The 17,753-nt window shown below is 42.0% G+C and overlaps 1 protein-coding gene across 1 annotated transcript in view; it reads right to left on the bottom strand.

Moving 5' to 3' along the window:
• LOC122554708 (bromodomain-containing protein 3-like) overlaps positions 1-17,753 on the bottom strand; it is a 98,947-nt gene that overhangs the window by 19,327 nt on the left and 61,867 nt on the right. Inside the window, exons 11-16 of the mRNA XM_087990263.1 lie at positions 17,553-17,611; positions 17,250-17,466; positions 8,045-8,139; positions 7,840-7,942; positions 5,563-5,651; positions 3,225-3,448 (exon numbers count right to left, since the gene is read on the bottom strand). Coding sequence (XP_087846389.1) covers positions 3,225-3,448; positions 5,563-5,651; positions 7,840-7,942; positions 8,045-8,139; positions 17,250-17,466; positions 17,553-17,611 — 787 coding nt within the window. The remainder of the gene's footprint in view (positions 1-3,224; positions 3,449-5,562; positions 5,652-7,839; positions 7,943-8,044; positions 8,140-17,249; positions 17,467-17,552; positions 17,612-17,753) is intronic.

The following is a 17,753-nucleotide window of genomic DNA, read 5'->3' as shown; positions in this document are numbered from 1 at the left end:
GATGACAGGACTGTCCTATGAAGATAGATTGGGCAAACGGGTCCTATATTCTCGGTTTGGGTGGAACTGAGAAATAAGAAAGGGATGATCACCTTATTGGGATTGTATTATAGACCCCCCAATAGTCAGAAGGAAATTGAGAAACAAATTTGTAAGGAGATCTCAGCTATCTGTAAATATAATAGGATAGTTATAGTAGGGGATTTTAACTTTCCAAACATCGACTGGGACTGCCATAGTGTTAAGGGTTTAGATGGAGAGGCATTTGTTAAGTGCATACAAGACAATTTTCTGATTCAGTATATGGATATACCTACTAGAGAAGGTGCAAAACTTGACCTACTCTTGGGAAATAAGGCAGGGCAGGTGACTGAGGTGTCAGTGGGGGAGCACTTTGGGGCCAGCGACCATAATTCTATTCGTTTTAAAATATAGTGATGGAAAAGGATAGACCAGATCTAAAAGTTGAAGTTCTAAATTGGAGAAAGGCCAATTTTGACAGTATTAGGCAAGAACTTTCAAAAGCTGATTGGAGGCAGATGTTCGTAAGTAATTGGACAGCTGGAAAATGGGAAGCCTTCAGAAATGAGATAACAAGAATCCAGAGAAAGTATATTCCTGTCAGGGTGAAAGGTGTAGGGAATGCTTGATGACTAAAGAAATTGAGGGTTTGGTTAAGAAAAAAAAGGAAGCATATGTCAGGTATAGACAGGATATATCGAGTGAATCCTTAGAAGAGTATAAAGAAAGTAGGAGTATACTTAAGACGGAAATCAGGAGGGCAAAACGGGAACATGAGATAGCTTTGGCAAATAGAATTAAGGAGAATCCAAAGAGGTTTTACAAATATATTAAGAACAAAAGGGTAACTAGGGAGAGAATAGGGCCCCTCGAAGATCAGCAAGGCAGCCTTTGTGTGGAGCCACAGAAAATGGGGGAGATACTAAATGAATATTTTGCATCAGTTTTTACTGTGGAAAAGGATATGGAAGATTTAGACAGGAGGGAAATAGATGGTGACATCTTGCAAAATGTTCAGATTACATAGGAGGAAGTGCTGGATGTCTTGAAACAGTTAAAGGTGGATAAATCCCCAGGACCTGATCAGGTGTACCCGAGAACTCTGTGGGAAGCTAGAGAAGTGATTGCTGGGCCTCTTGCTGAGATATTTGTATCATCGAAAGTCACAGGTGAGGTGCCTGAAGACTGGAGGTTGGCTAACATGGTGCCACTGTTTAAGAAGGGTGGTAAAGACAAGCCAGGGAACTATAGACTGGTGGGCCTGACCTCGGTGGTGGGCAAGTTGTTGGAAGGAATCCTGAGGGACAGGATGTACATGTACTTGGAAAGGCAAGGACTGATTCGGGACAGTCAGCATGGCTTTGTGCATGGGAAATCATGTCTCTCAAACTTGATTGAGTTTTTTGAAGTAACAAAAAAGATTGAGGAGGGCAGAGCAGTAGATGTGATCTATATGGACTTCAGTAAGGCGTTTGACAAGGTTCCCCATGGGAGACTGATTAGCAAGGTTAAATCTCAAGGAGTACAGGGAGAACTAGCCATTTGGATACAGAACTGGCTCAAAAGGTAGAAAGCAGAGGGTGGTGGTGGTGGAGGGTTGTTTTTCAGACTGGAGGCCTGTGACCAGTGGAGTGCCACAAGGATCGGTGCTGGGCCCTCTACTTTTTGTCATTTACACAAATGATTTGGATGCGAGCATAAGAGGTACACAGTTAGTAAGTTTGCAGATGACACCAAAATTGGAGGTCTAGTGGACAGCGAAGAGGGTTACCTGAGATTACAACAGAGGATCTGGACCAGATGGGCCAATGGGCTGAGAAGTGGCAGATGGTGGTTAATTCAGATAAATGCCAGGTGCTGCACTTTGGGAAAGCAAATCTTAGCAGGACTTATACACTTAATGGTAAGGTCTTAGGAAGTGTTGCTGAACAGAGACACCTTGGAGTGCAGGTTCATAGCTCCTTGAAAGTGGAGCTGCAGGTAGATAGGATAGTGAAGAAGGCGTTTGCTTTCCTTTATTGGTCAGAGAACAGAGTACAGGAGTTGGGAGGTCATGTTGCGGCTGTACAGGTCATTGGTTAGGCCACTGTTGGAATATTGCGTGCAATTCTGGTCTCCTTCCTATTGGAAAGATGTTGTGCAAATTGAAAGGGTTCAGAAAAGATTTACAAGGATGTTGCCAAGTTTGGAGGATCTGAGCTACAGGGAGAGGCTGAACAGGCTGGGGCTGTTTTCCCTGGAGCAGAGGCTGAGGGGTGACCTTATAGAGGTTTACAAAATTATGAGGGGCATGGATAGGATAAATAGACAAAGTCTTTTCCCTGGGGTCGGGGAGTCCAGAACTAGAGGGCATAGGTTTACGGTGAGAGGGGAAAGGTATAAAAGAGACCTAAGGGGCAACTTTTTCACGCAGAGGGTGGTACGTGTATGGAATGAGCTGCCAGAGGATGTGGTGGAGGCTGCTACAATTGCAACATTTAAGAGGCATTTGGATGGGTATATGAATAGGAAGGGTTTGGAGGGATATGGGCCAGGTGCTGGCAGGTGGGATTAGATTGGGTTGGGATATCTTGTCGGCATGGACGGGTTGGACCCAAGGGTCTGTTTCCATGCTGTACATCTCTATGACTCTATGAAAGTTTTGAAGAATGTGAGGTGATCTCATGGAAATTTACAAAATATATAAAAAAGGGACAGGCAGGGTTGATGCAGGTATGATTCATCTGGTTGGGCAATCTAGAACTCATGGCACAATTTTAAAATGAGGGAGTAGCGCTTAGGTCCATAGAACATCACAGTGCAGTACAGGCCCTTTGGCCCTCAATCTAAAGCACATCTAACATACACTATTCCATTATCATCCAAATGTTTATCCAATGACCATTTAAATGCCCTTAGAATTTTTTTAGACTCAGGATTCTCTATAACAGAGAATAGTGAACCTCAGTTTTTGAGTATATTTCAGCTAGGGTTTGATAGATTTCTGATTACCAATGGCAGAGAGAATTATGGGGATGGCATGGGCAAAAGGTATTGAAGTGTTGATCAGCCATAATAGTGTTGAATGGGAGGGGCAGGTTGGATGGGCTGAAATGGTGAAGTCCTGCTCCCATGTTCGCAAGAAGCAAGAACATTCAGAAGGTGGCTGTTGCTAGCAAAGATAATTCTTATAGGTTCAAACCCACTCTAAGTGTAATTATTACCGTTGCTGCTCTGAAGCCATTTTCTTTTGTTCATTGTCAGTTTGTTCAAGATGGGATATTTTCATTTCTTGCTGAGCTTTCAAAGCTTTCTCACGTTGTTCTTTCTCCATTGCTGCTTTTCTGAACAATTTGAAACTCTCACTCGACGATTTTATTGTTGGCGGAGTTGTAATTGTCATTTTGCCCAAATTTGCCCACGAATTTGCATTCTTGACCTCAATGTCCTAGTATCAAAGAAAAAGCAGCTTGTGACATTGTGGGTTGATGAAAGGAACCTCAAAACTAGTGACAAAGTCTTTTAGTTCAATTAATTTTCTTAATTAACATGTAAATATTGGATTTCAATTGTCACATTGGAGAAATAGCAATCAATAAAAATGTCTGCACATAACAACAACAACACTCTAGTGTACAATAGCACAGGGCAATGATGTAATGTGGAAGACAACATAAGAGCAAGCATGTAGACAATGGAAGAGAGAAAAGACACAAACAAGAAAATGCTCATGGGCGGCACGGTGGCTCCATGGTTAGCACTGCTGCCAGAGACCTGGGTTCAATTCCTGCCTCAGGCGACTGTCTGTGTGGAGTTTGCACATTCTCCCCGTGCCTGTGTGGGTTTCCTCTGGGTGTTCCGGTTTCCTCCCACAGTCCAAAAATGTGCAGGTTAGGTGACTTGGCCATGCTAAATTGCCTGTAGTGTTAGTTGAAGGAGTAAATGGGTCTGGGTGGGTTGTGCTTCGGTGGGTCAGTGTGGACTTGTTGCGCTGAAGGGCCTGTTTCTACACTAAGCAATCTAATCTAAAAATCTAAAATTCCTTAGTTTTTAATTTAATACTACTTGCATTCTGTTTGGCCTGGGAACATTATAAAACATCTCATTATATTCAAAGTTTTGTCGGGTGCCTGAAGTTGGAGATCTAACAAGTTACACATCTGTTCTTATTAGAGTTAATAATTGATGCTTTTATTTACGAAGCCTTCTTAAAATATTTCAGACATGGAAGATGTCCATCCTGATGAAAATAAAGAAAGTCGTGACAATAAACTAGACCTGGAATGGAAAACCTCACTTGTTCCCAATAAAGATGGGAGTAAAACAGGTGGCTTTAAATGTTTGTGGTTGCCTAGGATATTAATGCAGATCTGGAAGTAGACTTGGCAACCTAATGTGAGAGTTAAGTGCTGCACCTTGAAGGTTGCTATCAAATGATTCAAATCAGTTTGTTTCATCACACGGCTTTGGAATTCTTAAAATTGGCTTCAAGTAATCCTGCAAACTGATATCTCACATACCTGGACATGCTACTGGAATGTTAGCTTTGCAGGGCATTATGATTTTTCAACTGGTGGCAAATCAAAAGGATTTTAAAAAATTAAGTGCACCAGTGAAGCTGGTTTGAAAACAGAAAAAATGTTTATTGTGCGATAGAGTACAAAACCCAAAGCTTATGGAAACCTGTTTTAAAAAGTCATGTCAGTAAGCAACCTCTTTACAGAGCACAAGTCCCACAGCATTCTGTGGAAATACGTAATTATTGAAATGTTCCCAGATTTTTATGTAAAGTGCTTTTGCATAAGAACACAATTTTTAACTGCACCTAGTTCATTTGTTGATTCTAAAGTATGTGGCCTACAATTGTCCACAAACTTAAATCAATTTAACCTTCACAGAAACCCCATAACTTGAATACATCGTTCATATCACCTCAACTCGCAAAATCTTATAGCAAAGAAACTGTTCAAGTTTTTGATAGCTTCTCTGGATAATTAATATCATTGGCATCATCTCCATGGCCTTAACCCTCTTTTTAAATGCGATCACCCAAAACAAAATTAAGAATTAGACTAATTTGATTTGTTTCCACAAAAGTAGCAGTCCTCAACCATATGACAACTTCTGCAAAGATAATGGCTGTAGAAAATCCAGCTCTTCCATTCTTCAAAAGGTGATTAATACAAAAATCAAAGGAAAACTTGAATGATACAAATTTTCTATCATTTTAGTTTGGAAAGATTGGCCACCTTTGCTTTTAAGGAGTCAATGTTCACAGACCTTAAAGCAACAATCCGACTGTCTTTGCAAAGACGGGCTTATTTTAAGACGACAAGTAGTGCAAGACGTACATTACATCAAAAGATTGCTGCTTTGATGGCATAGTCAAGACTCTCTCTAGGGAAACATTTTAGTTTAACATCACAGCAAAGGTTAAAGACCAAAATAAGTTTCAAGACAAGTTCTCATTCAATAGTTCATGGACATGAAAATGGACATGAAAATGTTTCAAATCAGTCAGTAAATTTAAATGCATGTACAAAATGAAAATAAAAATCCCACCTTCTTTGTAACATGGCAGGCTTTAGCCTCCAAAGCTAGTTTATTGTCACCAGTTTCTTTAATTTCACCAGGAACGGCAGCCTCCACATCTGAAATATTTTTAAAAATGTTTGATTTTAGCGATGCTAAAATAACAAAATTACAAGGGCATAAATATTTTAGTCAGCAATGATGCACTTACTTATGAATCCAAAGAACACTGCTCATAAAGACCTTGTAATCTATAATGTGTGAACTCCTCCTTTGGACTGTACTAATAATGAGTCACCAAGTTGGATGACAAGTTGACAAGCAGCAGCAGTGCTAACAAGAAGCAGGCAGCCAGTCACACTGAAGCATTTACACAATCTAAAAATACTTAACATCCTAAACTTAAACGTGAATATAGAAAACATAAATGATGGCTGAATTAACATACAAGCTTAAATAAAATGAAGGTGGACTTTTAAAAAGGTGACAGTGAAGAAATTAGATATTCCCTAAGCATTAACTTAGCTTCTCAGGACCAGTGTACACATCTAACAGTAAATATGAAATTCACATACTATTCAAATCTTTAAAACTCACTCTACAATTTTCACTTAAGATTTTTACAGCATGATGAGCCACATAAAAATTTAAGTTCAAGGGAGTGAGGAGGAGGCATACATGTTTAAAACATTGAAATTGCTGGAGAAACTCAGGCATGGTAGCATGCTCACCTTCCACCCTACCAACCTTCGCATAACCCACCCAACCGTAACAAGGACAGAACACCCCTGGTCCTCACCTTCCACCCTACCAACCTTCACATAAACCAAATCATCCGCCCACATTTCTGCCACCTCCAAAAAGACCCCACCACCAGGGATATATTTCCCTCCCCACCCCTTTCCACCTTCCGCAAAGACCGTTCCCTCCGTGACTACCTGGTCAGGTCCATGCCCCCCTACAACCCACCCTCCCATCCTGGCACCTTCCCCTGCCACCGCAGGAATTGCAAAACCTGTGCCCACACCTCCTCCCTCACCTCCATCCAAGGCCCTAAAGGAGCCTTCCACATCCAAAGTTTTACCTGCACATCCACCAATATCATTTATTGTATCCGTTGCTCCCGATGTGGTCTCCTCTACATTGGGCTGACTGGACGCCTTCTAGCAGAGTGCTTTAGGAAACATCTCTGGGACACCTGCACCAATCAACCACACTTCCCTATGGCCCAACATTTCAACTCCCCCCTCCCACTCTGGAGGAGGTCCTGGGCCTCCATCACTGCCGTTCCCTCACCACCAGATGCCTGGAGGAAGAACGCCTCATCTTCCGCCTCGGAACACTTCAACCCCAGGGCATCAATGTGGACTTCACCAGTTTCCTCATTTCCCCTTCCCCCACCTCACCCTAGTTCCCAACTTCCAGCTCAGCACTGTCCCCATGACTTGTCCTACCTGCCTATCTTCTTTTCCATCTATCCACTCCACCCTCCTCCCTGACCTATCACCTTCATCCCCTCCCCCACTCACCTATTGTACTTTATGCTACTATCTTCCCACCCCCACCAGCTTATCTCTCCACCCTTCAGGCTCTCTGCCCTTATTCCCGATGAAGGGCTTTTGCCCGAAACATCGATTTTACTGCTCCTCGGATGCTGCCTGAACTGCTGTGCTCTTCCAGCACCACTAATCCAGAGTCTGGTTTCCAGCATCTGCAGTCATTGTTTTTACCTCGCATCTATGGCGAACAGAGTTAATTTTGTGATTCAAAATGTTAACTCGGCTTTTACTCCACAGATCCTGCTGGACCAGGAGTTTCTCCAGCAATACTGGGTGGCGTTTTCCTTTCTGATCCAGCAGGAATGTTCCAAACAAAATTTCTTACAATTGGTCAAGGCTTTCAAGGATATGAAATAATATCAAAGTTGATTTAAATATTCTTTTAGCATTGCCATACTTCACCAGGCAAAAACATTCCATTCCAAACAAAAGCTAATTCTATTCCATTCTGTGATACAATTATAGTTTTCACGTACGCCAACTATCTTTTATAAAGGAAGATTGATATCTAGTGTAAATTTGGAATTTTAAGATTTCAAATTTACTTCTAAATTCCCATTCCTGACTTATTTTTGCCATATGAATTCAAGCGTATCTATGCTGGGGAGAAGGATAAATTGGTCAGCCACCTATACTGTTAAGATTGTTTGCTGATTAATCTGCCATATTTAGTTCTAGAACACAACAGATTATATATTTGAACTTGCACATTCAATGAACAACTATACATACGAAACACCAAACTTACTTTGTTGTTGCATGACTGGCATTTGGTCACTGGATATTTCAAGAGGTGGCTTGGTTTGATTAATTGCTAATTTATTAGATTCCTCTTCTGGCGAATTTGGTTCCTGGAAAGGAACACTTGGTAAACTATTTTCTTTAAGATTTATGCTGATTTAAAATGCATTTAAGAAAAAAACCAAATACAACATGAACTGATTTTACTTTACTTTGACATAGGTGGATGGATGAGAAAGATTCACTGGCAGACATTTAAATTTCAACAAAGGAGGTGAATGCAATGGGGACACAACTGCAGGAAGTCCTTAAAAACAAGAAATCAAATGTTAAATCAGGCATGACGAACTTTTTTTTGATATTTCAATTAAATAGTTAAAATTGAAATTAGAATTATTGACTAAAGCAGTTTCAAACGTTTAAAGAAATCAATATCAAGTGAGCAGACAGTTTTCTAAATGGCTAGTTACTTTTGTTCCCTTCCTTTGCATCAGTAAGTGGCTTTCCAATGCAAGACTAGTAAAGGCACTATTTTGCTTTTATTACAGCTCATTGTACTCAAGTTGGAAAAACTTCCATCTGCAACTGTGGTTAAAGATGAGACATTTCCTCAAAAGAACTCTCATCCTGGCAGTACTGTGGATGTATCTGTGCCAATTCAAGATGGCACTCACCACGATTTCCACAACAATTAAAGATGAACAACAAACCCTGATATCACATAAAAGAATAAAAACCTGCCTAAATATTAACTGCTCTCAAACTCAGGTTTCACCTATCCATCCATAATTTAAGACAAGTTAACAAATGTAGTGTGAATGGACTGCTCTGCATCAGGAATAAATGACAGAATCTGCTAATGCAAGACTTTTTCACAACTTAGATTTTTTATTAAGCAAAATGCTACCAGCAAAAACTGTAGGAAAAAAATTTGACTGACATCCAGCTCAGCTTGGATATGCAATCAGCTTTTACATCACAAGTGGAAAGAACTTCCAAAGGATACAACTGCTTGAAAAAAAAAGGAAACCTTCTAGACTGAAAAGCTATTCACAGCTAAGATTAGATTAGATTACTTTACACTGTGGAAACAGGCCCTTCGGCCCAACAAGTCCACACCGACCCGCCGAAGCGCAAACCACCCATACCCCTACATTTACCCCTTACCTAACACTACGGACAATTTAGCATGGCCAATTCACCTGGCCTGCACATCTTTGGACTGTGGGAGGAAACTGGAGCACCCGGAGGAAACCCACGCAGACACGGGGAGAACGTGCAAACTCTACACAGTCAGTCGCCTGAGGTGGGAATTGAACCCAGGTCTCTGGTGCTGTGAGGCAGCAGTGCTAACCACTGTGCCACCGTGCTGCCCTAAATATATGGATGGGCTGGAACATGGTTCTGCCTTTGCAATTGCTGAATTGGAGAAGGTGAAATTAATGACCACTGCTATTGCATTTCAGGCTGTTGCAATATGCATCGTGACTTTGGTGTTATTCACTCGTGGATTTGGGTGTCGCTGGCTGGACCAGCATTTACTGCCCTACCCTAGTGATCAACTGCCTTCTTTGACCTTTACAGCCCACGTGCTGCAGGTAGACCCACTATGCCATTTGAGGGTCGTTTTAGGATTTTGATCCATTAATACTGAAGAAACGGTTACATATTTCCAAGTCAGGATGGTAAGGAGAACTTGTAGCAGTGGTTTTCCCCATGTATCTGCTACTTTTTTTAAAAATTAGATTACTTACAGTGTGGAAACAGGCCCTTCAGCCCAACAAGTCCACACTGACCCTCCGAAGAGCAATCCACCCAGACCCATTCCCCTACATTTACTCCTTCACCTAACACTACGGGCAATTTAGCATGGCCAATTCACCTAACCTGCACATTTTTGGATTGTGGGAGGAAACTGGAGCACCGGGAGGGTGCCCACGCAGACATGGGGACAATGTGCAAACTCCACTCAGACAGTTGTCTGAGGTGGGAATTGAACCTGGGTCTCTGGCACTGTAAGGCAGCAGAGCTAACCACTGTGCCACCATGCCGCCTACTCCTGAACCCTTGCTGCACAGATAGTGACAAAACAACACTTTTAAACATAGGCCAAGTCTTGATAGTTGTGGTGAGCTAGCCTGAAAAGTGTAAAAGAAAAAGGAAAGACGAAAGCAAAGCTTTGACAAAAAGGTGCCACTGAAATTCCAAAGTACAAGAAGCAATACAATATAAAATACAACCCCACCTACGTGCTAAACTTGAAGTTCCAAAATCAGGGCAGTTATTCCATTACCATTCCTAAGGAGTTGCCAATAGATAAAGTATAGGCTGCAACATTCAACACTGGCTCCATAACCGACATAAAATTCCACATATGAAGACATCAGAAGTCAAATGAACTTCTGCCAGGCAATTACCCAGTGGAGTGGTGGTGATAATTTGGAGAATCGTACTTGAGAAAAGCTTAAAGAAGAAAAACAATTGCATTGTCAGATAATCTAATTAGTTCATTAATCCACTTTAGAGAAAGGAACTTGTGCTTTTTCCAAAATATAATCTAGACATATCATTCTTGCTTACATGATGTGGTTGACACCTAACAACGGCAAGGTGGTCTAGAAACCATTTTGTTCAACTGACAGGGACAGGTAACAACTTGATTTTAGCTCTGAAGAAGAGTCTAGATTTGAAGCATTAGCCCGCTGTCTCTCCACAGATGCCACCTGACCCGCTGTGATCTCTAGCATTTTTAGAGTTTTCAGTAAAGATTTCAGCATCTGCAGTAATTTGTTCCTAACGTGTGTGTCCAGCACTGTTCAAATTCCAAGAACAAACTTGTAAAATTTGTAGACTTTCTAGGTTTCTTTGAACGTTTGAACATTGCCACAACTGATTACTCAAATGAAAATTTACAACAGGATTCTCAAAAAAAGCATACAAGAGGTATACAGAGTGGATATTAAGTACGAGGAGGAACTTGGAGGAATATTAAAGAGGCTGAAGCTTCTCAAGTTGGAAAGCAGGAGCTTAATAGGTTCAAAAATAACATTTTAAACACTGTAGGTGAATACCATAAACAGTGCTTTGAGAAAATTCTGGGCCAATGTTAAGTTCATGGCACAAGCTATTAATGTGATAAAGGAAAGCATAGTATTGCATGTCAAGGAAGAACTGCAATGCACCACAAGCTGCAAATTGTTACAGTTTACTATGGCAGGAATCTTGTTTTTAAAAAAAACACAGCATGATATCAACCTCCCATAATTGCCAGGAATTAGATTTGCACTGTGAAAAATAAGGAAGTTAGGGTTGCACATTTACTTTAATACTTTGTTAAGAGCACAGTTTACAAAGAATATCACAAATACTGTAATCAGGATGCAAGCTCAATAGGGGGAGTTATGAAAGGAAACAAGCCATAGAGTCATAGAGATGTACAGCATGGAAACAGACCCTTCAGTCCATCCCGACCAGATATCCCAACACCATCTAGTCCCACCTGCCAGCGCCCAGCCCATATCCCTCCAAACCCTTCCTATTCATATACCCATCCAAATGCCTCTTAAATGTTGCAATTGTACCAGCCTCCACCACATCCTCTGGCAGCTCATTCCATACACGTACCACCCTCTGCGTGAAAAAGTTGCCCCTTAGGTCTCTTTTTATATCTTTCCCCTCTCACCCTAAACCTATGCCTTCTAGTTCTGGACTCCCCGACCCCAGGGAAAAGACTTGGTCTATTTATCCTATCCATGCCAGTCATAATTTTATAAACCTCTATAAGGTCACCCCTCAGCCTCCGACGCTCCAGGGAAAACAGCCCCAGCCTGTTCAGCCTCCCCCTGTAGCTCAGATCCTCCAACCCTGGCAACATCCTCGTAAAAGGAGAAAGTGAGGACTGCAGATGCTGGTGATCAGAGCTGAAAATGTGTTGCTGGAAAAGTGCAGCAGGTCAGGCAGCATCCAAGGCTGCTATTTACATCTTTGTAAATCTTTTCTGAACCCTTTCAAGTTTCACAATATCTTTCCGATAGGAAGGAGACCAGAACTGCATGCAATATTCCAACAGTGGCCTAACCAATGTCCTGTTTGGCCGCAACATGACCTCCCAACTCCTGTACTCAATACTCTGACCAATAAAGGAAAGCATATCAAACGCCTTCTTCACTATCCTATCTACCTTCAACTCCACTTTCAAGGAGCTATGAACCTGCACTCCAAGGTCTCTTTGTTCAGCAACACTCCCTAGGACCTTACCATTAAGTGTATAAATCCTGCTAAGATTTGCAAGTCCTTTAGGAAAACAAGGAAATGGTCAGTCATTTATAGCACAGAAGGAGGCTATTAGGCCCACTGACTTCATGTTGGAAATACATTTAAATAGTACAGTAGAAAGGGAACAAGCATGCTAAGCAGGTAGACTACTGGTTCCACTATTCACTGAAGCCTTAGATGCCCCACTAAATTTCCATTATATGGATTGCAGAAAATCAAGGAGGCGCTCACCACCAAATTCTCCTGGGAAATCAGGGATGGATGATAAATGCTGGCCTATCCAACATCACCTATATCTTTCCAACAAACAAACATCTAATTCCTGTGCGATGCTCATGTAACATTTCTATCGACAGCAGTATGCACTTAGATAAATTTTCAGCACGAAATTAATATGTTGTCAAACAATGCGGAAAGAAAAACTTCAATGCTCACTACAAGTTGCTCCAATAAATTCTCCATCATTGTTTCAAATAGCAAAATGCTGGCAAGTTTCTATACTGCAAGACAGACTACACTTCAATAAGTAATTGACTGTAGATTGCTTTGAGGTATCCAGAGCCTATGAAAAGGTGTATTGTAACAAGGTTTGCATTAAGATCAGTAGCTCGGGTGCCAGTTGTTATAGTTATGGGTATGCTCGCCAAGCTGGGAAGTTGATTTCCCGAGTTTTCGTCACTACGTTTATCCTCATAACTATAAGTGTTTCGGCTTTACCATCCCTGTACCTTCATCCAACTGCCTCAACTCTTTCCCCTATGATTGATTCCCCTGCAGCTCCAAATACCCCTACACCCCTCAACCCTTCAGAAATGCTGACAATTAGACACCAAGACTGTAATCATCTCTGACCTGTGACCAACACTGCCGAACAGTCCCTGGACATGACTGACCAGACCCATGACAAACCACCCCCTCTCTCTGAACTGTGCTGGGACAGATTCTCAGACCTTGCACATTCCAACAGATGACTGATTGTAACAGAATCATAAAAAAAAGAGACTGTGTGGACTGTACCCATGACTGACGGTACCAACAATCCCCTTGACCGACTGAGAATTAGCTCCCAGCAGTTTCTGCCATGCCCATTTGACTGAATAAACAGTGTACTTGCTGCTCAGACAGCTGGCACATGCAGGTGTTACTTTGCCATGTCAATGTACTGTACAACAAGATGTGCCTTCTCTACTCCCTCCTCCAAAAAGAAATTCCAATACTGAGTGCAGCTGTGCTAATAAAGCCTCTTAAAGAGTAGTAATGACAGCCTTTGGCAGGTAGGTGCAAAATGAGCAAGCACGGAGAACACAAAGAAGCAGCCCTCAAATACAGCTTGGTCCACTCTGCGAGTTGGGCTCCGTCCATCTGTGAAAAGTGCCTTGCAGCACCATAGTATGCCTGCCTCTACCTTGTGAGAGAAAATGAGGTCTGCAGATGCTGGAGATTAGAGATGGAAATGTGTTGCTGGAAAAGCGCAGCAGGTCAGGCAGCATCTAGGGAACAGGAGAATCGACGTTTCGGGCATTAGCCCTTCTTCAGGAATGAGGAAAGTTTGTCCAGCAGGCTAAGATAAAAGATAGGGAGGAGGGACTTAGGGGAGGGGCGTCGGAAATGTGATAGGTGGAAAAAGGTCAAGGTGAGGGTGATAGGACAGATTGGGGTGGGGGCGGAGAGGTCGGGAAGATGATTGCAGGTTAGGGAGGCGGTGCTGAATTTGATGGATTTGACTGAGACAGGCTGGGGGGAGGGGAAATGAGGAAACTGGTGAAATCAGAGTTCATCCCTTGTGGTTGGAGGGTTCCTAGCCGGAAGATGAGGCGTTCTTCCTCTAACCGTCGTTTCGCTGTGGTCTGACGATGGAGGAGTCCAAAGACCTGCATATCCTTGGTGGAGTGGGAGGGGGAATGGTAACCCAACCACCCTGTAGCTCAACATTTCAATTCCCCCTCCCACTCCACCAAGGATATGCAGGTCTTTGGACTCCTCCATCGTCAGACCACAGCGAAACGACGGTTGGAGGAAGAACGCCTCATCTTCCGGCTAGGAACCCTCCAACCACAAGGGATGAACTCTGATTTCACCAGTTTCCTCATTTCCCCTCCCCCCACCCTGTCTCAGTCAAATCCATCAAATTCAGCACCGCCTCCCTAACCTGCAATCTTCTTCCCGACCTCTCCGCCCCCACCCCAATCTGTCCTATCACCCTCACCTTGACCTTTTTCCACCTATCACATTTCCGACGCCCCTCCCCCAAGTCCCTCCTCCCTATCTTTTATCTTAGCCTGCTGGACAAACTTTCCTCATTCCTGAAGAAGGGCTAATGCCCGAAACGTCGATTCTCCTGTTCCCTGGATGCTGCCTGACCTGCTGCGCTTCTCCAGCAACACATTTCCATCTCTACCTTGTGAGAGCCCCGCCATTCTGTCAAGGAGATGCCATGATGGCTGGCAGGTGTTGGATACCACTGGACAAGAGGCATTTACGACTGGCATCCATGCATCATGCCTCCAGCAGCTGCTGCCTAGTGTGCGCAATGGGCTGTTTGGAGCCAGTGATGAGCTGCTTCTGCCAGGAGGATGCGCTGGTTTGTTGTTGGCATCTCACTGCTGAGTGTTGAGAATCATGCCATGGTGCCTGCGAAAAGCTCAAATGATGGAGTGAGATGATCACCATGTCAAGATGGGCCTCAATGCACGTCACCCAATTCTGCCATAGATCTTGCTTTAGCCCATATCACTGAGATGCCCCTCTACAAGATTCCATCCAATGTTTTTACTTCAGCCTACAGAGCAAGAGTGGTCATCCTCACAAAAATTACAAAACTTCTTCTACCCAAATTGCAAATTCAGTGAATTTTTCTCATTGCCAACCTCAGACATTAAATAGATTTGAAATTCAGCCCAAAAGGCCAAGTAATCAAAGAAGATTAAAGTTTAAATAAAGCTCAAAGATCAGTGGAGTTCTGGATAATATAGAAGGTTGTCAAAGGGTACAGCAGAATATAGATCAATTATAGACTTGGGTGGAGAAATGTCAGATGGAGGTCAAGCCAGGCAAGTGTGAGGTGCTGCACTTTGAGAGAGCAAATACAGTCAGAGAGATGCACAACACGAAAACAGATCCTTCGGTCCAACTCGTCCAAGCTGACAAGATATCCCAACCTAATCTAGTGCCACCTGCCAGCACCCGGCCCATATCCCTCCAAACCCTTCCTATTCATATACCCATCCAAATGCCTTTTATATATTGCAATTGTACCAGCCTCCACCACTTCCTCTGGCAGCTCATTCCATACACATACCACACTGTGAAAAAGTTGCCCTGTAGGTCTCTTCCATATCTTTTCCCTCTCACCCTAAACCCTATCACTGAACCCAGGGAAAAGACTTTGTCCATTTATCCTATCCACACCCCTCATTTTAAAAACCTCTATAAGGTCACCCCTCAGCCTCCGACGCTCCAGGAAAAACAGTCCCATTCTATTCAACTACTTCTCTATAGCTCAACATCCTTGTAAATCTTTTTGAACCCTTTCAAGTTTCACTACATCCTTCCAATAGGAAGGAGACCAGAATGTTAAGGAAACAATTAAGAAAAAGCTTACAGTTAATAGTAGGATCCTGAATAGCACTGATCTAGAGGGATCTTGGGGTTCAAGTCCATAACTCCCTCAAAGTGGCCATGCAGGTAGGTAGGGTGGTAAAGGAAGCATATGGCGTGCTTGCCTTTATTGGTCAGGGCATTGAATTCAAGAGTCAGGATATCATATTGCAGCTTTACATGACTTTGGTTAGGCCACACAGAATATTGTATTCAAGTCTGGTTGACACACTATAGGATGGATGTAGAGGGTTTGGTGAGAGTGCAGAAGAGACTTATTAGGACGCTGCCTGGATTAGAGGTTATGAGCTATAAAGGAGAGGCTAGAAAAACTAGGGTTGCTTTCTACGGAGTGGCAGAGGCTGAGGGGAGACTTGATAGAAGTCTATAAAAGTTATGAGATGCATAGATAGGGTTGACAAATGTTATCCTAGAGTTGAAATGTCTAATACTAGGTGGCATGTATTTTAGGTGAGGGGGAGAAGCATTCGAAAGGAGCTGTGAAGGAAAAAAAGTGTTTTTTTTAAAAAAAGTGTGATAGATGGCTGTAACACACTGCCAGGGGTGGTGGATGAGGCAGATATGATTGGGGCATTTAATGGACTTTTCGATAAGCACATGAATATTCAAGGAATGGAGTGATATGGACCAAGGGCAGGCAGAAGGTATTAATTTAATTTGGTGTCATATTCGGCACATTGTGCAGCGAAGGGCCACTCCTATGCTGATCTATGTTCTATCATCATCATTATTTCAAGAATGGAATGACTACCTCCCAAATCTTGGACTGTCCTTTTGGACAGCACTGTGGGTCTATCTGCGCCATGGACAACAACAGTTTAAGATAAAACAACTCATTACCAACTTCGTCAGGGCAATTAAGGAAGGATAATAAGTCAAATGACAGTGACACCTACATTCCACAAACAAATGACGAAGTTAGAAGTCACACAACACCATGTTATAGCCCAACAGGTTTATTTAAAATCACTAGTTTTCAAAGCGCTACTCCGTCAGATTCAAACCATCATCCCTCAAAAACAAAACATGTTGGAGAAACTCAGCATATCTAGCAGTATCTGCAGAGAGAGAAACAAAATTAATGTTTTGGGTCCTGCATGACTGCTTCAGAACTGAAAGGAGCTAGAAAATTGTGTTTTTTAAAAAACACTTGACAGGGAGAGGAGATCTTTCCACTGGTGCTACCAGACTTGTTGGATTTCTCCAGCACTTCTGTTTGTATTTAAGATTTCTACCTTCTACAAAATTTGACTTTTGCTACCACTAAAGCTAAATTTTCACTAGATGCAAACAAATTGGGCAACATAATTTGCTCTGATGTTAAAGTAGAAAGTATAATCATTACTGAAAGAGTTAATTGGTAAGGGCCTTGAAATGTCTTCTGAAATTGGAATAATTTACAGCTTTTTGTTGTAATAAAGTTGCAAATTTAAAAATGCAAAGCATATCAGCTCATCCTATTAAATCTTCAAATCATACTCCATAATAGAACTCAAACTGACTATAACAAAGCAAAATCATTACCTTGAGGTGAAATAATGATCCGTGCTGGCTCTTTTAATGACACAAGTTGCTGAGACTTAGAAAGCTGTATCTTTGTTTGCTGACTACTGAACAAAGCAGATTGTCTATGCATCTGCTGGGAATCTGGTACCTTATAACCAGGCAATGGCTGCACTTGACTAGTATTCAATGCTGATTGCTGCGAAGAATATTTCATCTTGAAATTTAGATGGTTGTGCTTTTAAAAAGGAAAAAGTTAGTTGAAAAGACCAAATACAAAAGTGATCAAATTCTACACCACTGACATTAAAAAATCTAAGTTACCTTTCTTTCTTCAACAGCAAGAACCTTACTTTTGCTCCATTTCTGCTTTGATGATTTTTCTGCAGAAATAAAGTTGAGAATAACACTGAACGTTAAATTCATGAAAGTAAAATCAAGAATACATTGGTACAACTTATGGATGGCAATTTCTACTTTTACAAGGTAATGAAAATCTGAAATCCCAAAAACCCTTCAGACTAA

This window comes from Chiloscyllium plagiosum, unplaced genomic scaffold (assembly GCF_037043375.1).
Source record: "Chiloscyllium plagiosum isolate Xiang-an unplaced genomic scaffold, Cpla_swu_hap1 HiC_scaffold_9, whole genome shotgun sequence".
Taxonomy (NCBI): domain Eukaryota; kingdom Metazoa; phylum Chordata; class Chondrichthyes; order Orectolobiformes; family Hemiscylliidae; genus Chiloscyllium; species Chiloscyllium plagiosum.
The sequence above is the reverse complement of the archived record's forward strand: the minus strand, read 5'-3'. Positions and strand labels throughout refer to the sequence as shown.